Genomic DNA, 6,642 nt, shown 5'->3' with positions numbered 1-6,642 from the left:
TGTCACCAAATATCGTCAATAGCATAAATATAATTCAAATCATGATCTGAACCAAACCAGCAAAAGTCTAGCAATAGCCAACATGCAATAGCAATACATAGCAGCAGTCGAACAACATTATGGAAAGCCTTAGCTAAGGCAATTCATGACACTAGCATAGAGCAAAACTTGAAGACTACATGCTGTAGATTGACAACCGATCCAGTACTAACAGACCCCGCTCTAGTCTCCCTTCCGGCGGAAAGAGCAGCCCTCCGTGAGCCTCGCCTTTCCTCCTGTGGGCTGGCAGAGGACAGTTTGGCAGCCTGGGCACACAACAACAGTCTGGGAGTGGCTGAAAACAGTGGTTCTGCAAAAACAACATGAATTGCACCGTTAGACTAGCTTGCTACCAGAAGTCATATCAGAGAGCTCGAAAGTTCATCCCATAACACAATGAAATAAACTGTACAAGCTTATAACGCTTACTAAATTGATGCCAACATCCTAGTTATTTGGGAGCTCAAGATACAAAGAGAAAATGAGCAATCATAATAATTAAGTAAGTTGCCAACGTATCTTAACATGCTAATCCAAACTTAGGTGCATATTTGTAATTTTGTACTGAGGGGTGATAGATTTATTCTGGAATTCAGTTCAACAATACCAAACCACACCTTTCTCACTACAGTCCTTAAACTATACAATGCACAGAAAATCCACTGCCACCTCTCAAATACCAAATGGTAAGACATCAGTAAACTGGAAGCAAGCGATCATAGTGATAACAATCTACTGAGTGTCTCTCTAGTTACCTTCTACAACTCAACAAGTTAATTTCAATCAAATTGATAATGACCCAGAAAAATCAAATGTTGCTGCAATTGGACCCAGTAACAGGACAATTATCAACTCATGACCAGAGATGAGGAAATCAGCTCCCGACAAAAGACAAGGAAACTTTATAAACTGTTTTCCTGAACACTAATAATACCTTAACTTGTACTAGAAAGTTACTACTATACACTAAACATGTAAGGTAAAAACTCTGTAAAATTACAGAGAAGCATTTTGCAGGTCAAACAATCCAACTCAATAATATGCATTCAACATTGTTGTACAACAAAGAAATAAAGAAAATAGCATTCTTTTACTTGTCTTCTACAACTTGCTGTCAGTTTCAAATTGTAGTAGACCAAGAAAAATCAATCATGGCTAGAATTGGAGCAGTAACTGGAAAATTAACAGCTTCTGACCAAAGACAAGTGAAGTTTATAAACAATGTTCTGAAACTCAAATTAATAACTTACTTGTAGAAATTTGCTACTATGGACTAACAATGTGCTAAAAACTGTGCAAAATTACACAAATCATTTTGAAGGTCAAACAATAGAAGAGAACCATCATATGCATTGCCGTGCAACAAATAAACACCAGTCATCTAACAATAGCTTACTAACAGACTAGTTTTCTTTGGCCCAATGTATATGTAACATAACATATTATTAGCCTTCACCAAACATCACTGTGATAACGTACACAATTAGATAAATTATTTATTAATATTAACAGGAGAAATATTTCAGTTCAAAAGAACCTCAGTTTAAGCAAAACACGTGCACCAGGCAGATTCAACGGTAAGCCACAATCAATCAATGGCGAGAACTAAATAAATCTGAGGGGCAGGAGAACTTACATGCTGAAGCATCCCTGGCACTTGACATCCTGCAACAAAAAAATAAGATTTTCACAATTAATACATGGGGGGATAAAGAAAAAGTGAACCGGAAAACGGCTTAGATTACACCCACGAGAGCAAGTTAGGGATAAGAACAAGTACCATGAAGAAGGAGTTGGGGGACTGGACGAGGCGCTTCTTCTTGTGCTTGAGCTTCTCGAGCTCTGCCGGCGGGTTGAGGAGGTCGATGTCGTTCTGGAGAACCTGCGCAGCCAATCAATCTCAGGATCCAATCGAGCACGCTGGCGATGAACGGCGCAACAAATTCGGATCATGGGTGGGCGGACGATGAGGGGATTAGAGCTTACCATCTTGCTTTCGGCTACCGGCGGAGGGTAGGAGGGAAACCGATGCGGGGCGGGGGCGGCGGCGGCGGCGGAGGAGGAGCTGCAACAGACGAGTCTGAGCCGGGAGGGTTTTGCGCGGAAGGCGTGGTTGTTGCTTTCTACTAGGGTCTGGAGAATCTGGACCGTTCGATCCTGCTGGCTCATCATCACGACCTTCGGAGTGACCCGCACTGCACACAGTGGGCCTGGATTATTGGGCTCGTCTCTGTAGCTGAATTAGGCCCATTTGTGTGACAGGCAGAGGTGGTGTTTGTGTCTAATTAAAAGCCACACGTGCAAAGTACTGTATAATTCTTAAAAAAACATTGTTAGCAGTGAGTACCTTTTACGGTCTTCAAAGCCATAATCGTCACGGATGTTTGCAGGTTTTTCTTTTCTTTACTGTCTATTAAGTGCGATTTTCATGCTCCAGCAAACACGGATGATGAAAGAAGTAGACCGATTTGTTTTTTTACTCTTATTTTTAGATTTGTTTTATGTCTTATTATTATCCATCTTCTGTACTAGTCTTTGTTTTCTTGGATATTTATGAGAGACAATGTCGTTGTAAAAAAAAAGAACACCCCACTACTTTATAAAACAAAAAAGTATATTCCAAACACAACGAAGATTTTTTTTAATCCATGATAAAGCAAAAAAAACACAACAAGGAAATTGAATCCATATGGTGGTGCATTTTCATGGTTTTTTTGCGAGAATATTTTAATGGTATTTACTATAAGTATAAGCAGGAAAGTAAACAAATGTGCCATCCAAAGACACAGGTGACGAAAAAGAAGCAAGCAAAATAAGTTTATTGAAATACGAGCTCATTCTTTTTTGGATCGGCAGGTTAGGAAATTAGCCTCATTGTTCCAACTTTTAACTATTCAACAACGTGCATGCCCAAAATCCAATGCGTACTGTTTTTAGGGATGAAAACGGTACGGATATTTTCCGACCGTATTCGAGACTGAATTTGTTTAGAGGAGTTCCGAGTTTATTCAACATCTGATACCGTATCCGTGTTCGAATACTTAAATCGTATATTTATGATGTCGACATCCAATCATATCTTATCCGACATAATTAACATTATCTGTATTCGAATCCGAATCCGAATCCGACAACCGTATTCAAATCCGAATCCGATAAAAAATATGAAAACAGATAATATCCGTTTGTATCCGATATGTTTTTATCCCTGACTGTTTTTGGCTTAATAAGTACCCAACGTATATTACAAGTTAAGAACAGTAGATCTGTTCCTTTCTATTTTGTCGCAATCTGCTACCACAGAAGATAACTTCTTACACCAACCATTTCAGAATAAATTACCATAAGTCACCACAAAAATCAACAAAATAAGCATGTTCATGTTGCCAGCAAATCTGCAGCCACTTTGTCACCCTCTACTCATCAAATGCTTGACTTCCTTGGTTTTGGAAATCTGGATATCGATTATTTCTGAAACATGAAAATCTGGATATCGGTGATTTCTCAAACTTGGTTCACTTTGGAAATTTAAATTACGCTAGTTTCTGACACGTGGTTCATTTTGGAAACCTGAATCACGCCGATTCCTAAAATTTGATTCATTTTTGTAACTTACGGCTTCCAAAAGTTTGACCATGCAAGTCAAAATCATCACTCAAGTTGTATGAGCAAAACCTAAATTATCCTGGTCCTAGTTTCTAAATCTTTGGTCACGCCGAGCAAAATTGTTCTCCATGTTCATGGGAGCAAATGCTACAAGAAACAAGGAGATAGTAGAAGAGAAATCATGAAAACACACACACACAGAAGTACAGAACATATGAAGGCTCAATGTTAGTAACACTAAATGAACTCATTCATTCTTGAGAACACATTTAACACGGCTTATTTTATTGCAAGAAATAATACCATTAGCCATATATGAAACTATTGACATGGTGCAAATGCCTCATATCGTTCATTTAACTTTATGTGTATAACCTAAGACAAAACATGATGAACGAACACCTTGTAATGCAACAGATCAATGCAAACATGACTTAGGGAAAAGTAGCTAACAAAAACTAAATGTGTCAAAAAAGATGTTCCGCCAAACTATGTCATTGTGGTCCACTATACTGCTTAATGCAGCCCCCTGGGAGCCTCGCCTTTCCTCCTGTGGGCTGGCAGAGGACAGTTTGGCAGCCTGGGCACACAACAACAGTCTGGGAGTGGCTGAAAACAGTGGTTCTGCAAAAACAACATGAATTGCACCATTAGACTAGCTTTCTACCAGAAGTCATATCAGAGAGCTTGAAAAAAAACAAGGTTTAGAACACATCCATACCATAACACAATGAAATATGATAAGCTTATGGTTAAATTCGTGTCAACATCCTAGTTATTTGGGAGCTCAAGAAGCAAAGAGAAAATGAGCAATCATTATTAAGTTTTGTTGGTGCCAATGTATCTTAACTTGCTCATCCAACTTAGGTGCCTATTTGTATTTTTGTACTGAGGGGCGATCGATTACTCTGGAATTCAGTTAACAATACCAAACCACCCCTTTCTCTAGACAGTCCTTAAACTATACAATGTATCTTAAACAATACCAAATGGAAAGACATCAATACACTGGAAGCAAGCGATCATTGTTACAATAATCTGTGACTCTCTAGTTACCTTCTACAACTCAACAAGTTAAATTGACCCAGAAAAATCAAATGTTGCTGCAATTGAAGAGCAGTAACAGGACACTATCAGCTCCTGACCAAAGATGAGGAAATCAGCTCCCGACAAAAGACAAGGAAACTTTATAAACTGTTTTCCAAAACAATAATAATACCTTAACTTGTACTAGAAAGTTACTACTATACACTAAACATGTAAGGTAAAACTCTGTACAGAGAATTGTTTTGCAGGTCAAACAACCCAACTCCATAATATGCATTCAACATTGTCGTACAACAAAGAAATAAAAAAATAGCATTCTTTTACTTGTATTCTACAACTTGCTATGTCAGTTTCAAATTGTAGTAGACCAAGAAAAATCAAACATGGCTAGAATTGGAGCAGTAAGAGGACAATTAACAGTTTCTGGCCAAAGACAAGTGAAGTTTATAAACATTTTCTCAAACTCTACTTATTAATATCTTAAACTTGTAGAAAGTTGCTACTATAGAATAACCATAAGCTAAATCTGTGCAGAATTAAACACAATCATTTTGAAGGTCAAAACATAGAACTTCATAATATGCATTGCCATGCAACAAAACAAATAAACATCAGGCATCTAAGAATAGCTTACTAATAGGCTAGTTTTGTTTGTCCCAATGTAACATATTAGCATTCACCAAACATCACTGTGATAACGGTTACAAATGGATAAATTATTTACTAACAAGAGAAATATTTCTGTTCAAAAGAACATCTTTAAGCCAAATACATGCACCAGGGCAAGTTCAATGGTAGACCACGATCAATCAATGGCGACAACTAAATAAATCTAAACCTTGAATAGAATCTGAAGGGCAGGAAAAGTGGAAAACTTACATGCTAACCATAAGCTAAATCTGTGCAGAATTAAACACAATCATTTTGAAGGTCAAAACATAGAACTTCATAATATGCATTGCCATGCAACAAAACAAATAAACATCAGGCATCTAAGAATAGCTTACTAATAGGCTAGTTTTGTTTGTCCCAATGTAACATATTAGCATTCACCAAACATCACTGTGATAACGGTTACAAATGGATAAATTATTTACTAACAAGAGAAATATTTCTGTTCAAAAGAACATCTTTAAGCCAAATACATGCACCAGGGCAAGTTCAATGGTAGACCACGATCAATCAATGGCGACAACTAAATAAATCTAAACCTTGAATAGAATCTGAAGGGCAGGAAAAGTGGAAAACTTACATGCTTAAGCATCCCTGGCACTTGACATCCTGCAACTCAAAATAAGATTTCACAGTTAACACATGGGGGGATAAAGAAAAGGTGAACTGGAAACGACCTAGCCTACACTCACCACAGAAACGAGAGCATGTTAGGGATAAGAACAAGTACCATGAAGAAGGAGTTAGGGGACTGGACGAGGCGCTTCTTCTTGTGCTTGAGCTTCTCGAGCTCTGCCGGCGGGTTGAGAAGGTCGATGTCATTCTGGAGAACCTGCGCAACCAATCAATCTCAGGATCCGATCGAGCACGCTGGCAATGAGAGGCGCAACAAATTCGGATCTTGATTAGGCGAAGACGAGGGGGATTAGAGCTTACCATCTTGCCTCGGGCTCTAGCAGATGGGTTTTGCTCGGACGGCGTGGTTGTTGCTTTCTACTAGGGTCTGGAGAATTTGGATCGTTCGATCCTGTTGGCTCATCATCATGGCCTTTGGATTGACCCGCATGGCCGCATTGCACACAGTGGGCCTGGACTATTGGGCTTGTCTCTGTGACTGAATTGGGCCTATTTGTGTGACAGGGAGACTTTATATAAAACAAAAAAAAACATTCCAAACACAACGCAGAAATTGAATACTTGAAAAAACAAAAACAAAAACAAAAAAAGTATTCCAAACCCAAATAGAAGGTAAAAGGATGTAAAAAAATAAAGAATAAG

At 38.4% G+C, this 6,642-nt stretch overlaps 1 protein-coding gene across 2 annotated transcripts; it reads right to left on the bottom strand.

Moving 5' to 3' along the window:
- On the bottom strand, positions 1 to 6,359 carry LOC8084522 (40S ribosomal protein S27). 2 transcript variants are annotated; one of them, XM_002452037.2, is made up of 5 exons: positions 6,301 to 6,359; positions 6,095 to 6,196; positions 5,945 to 5,973; positions 4,188 to 4,269; positions 1 to 267 (listed from the first exon to the last, which is right to left on the bottom strand). In XM_002452037.2, exons 1-5 carry the CDS (start codon positions 6,301 to 6,303, stop codon positions 223 to 225), a joined length of 261 nt encoding a protein of 86 aa, XP_002452082.2. In that variant the 5' UTR covers positions 6,304 to 6,359; the 3' UTR covers positions 1 to 222. The 2 variants fall into 2 exon arrangements, with proteins under 2 accessions (XP_002452082.2, XP_002452083.1); XM_002452038.2 differs by lacking the exons at positions 4,188 to 4,269; positions 5,945 to 5,973; positions 6,095 to 6,196; positions 6,301 to 6,359 and adding exons at positions 1,676 to 1,704; positions 1,820 to 1,921; positions 2,026 to 2,180 and having other exon boundaries at positions 1 to 349.

Source organism: Sorghum bicolor, chromosome 4, assembly GCF_000003195.3.
Source record: "Sorghum bicolor cultivar BTx623 chromosome 4, Sorghum_bicolor_NCBIv3, whole genome shotgun sequence".
Classification (NCBI taxonomy): Eukaryota; Viridiplantae; Streptophyta; class Magnoliopsida; order Poales; family Poaceae; genus Sorghum; species Sorghum bicolor.
Note: the sequence above shows the minus strand (reverse complement) of the source record. Positions and strands in the feature narration are given on the sequence as shown.

What these genes read in the sequence shown, in the direction of transcription:
- LOC8084522 (XM_002452037.2), bottom strand. An exon ending in TGCCAGGGATGCTTAAGCAT is followed by an intron (nt 4,270 to 5,944) that starts GTAAGTTTTCCA and finishes TTGTTTTTGCAG; the next exon opens with AACCACTGTTTTCAGCCACT. An exon ending in GCCAGCCCACAGGAGGAAAG is followed by an intron (nt 268 to 4,187) that starts GCGAGGCTCCCA and finishes ACAGGAGGAAAG; the next exon opens with GCGAGGCTCACGGAGGGCTG.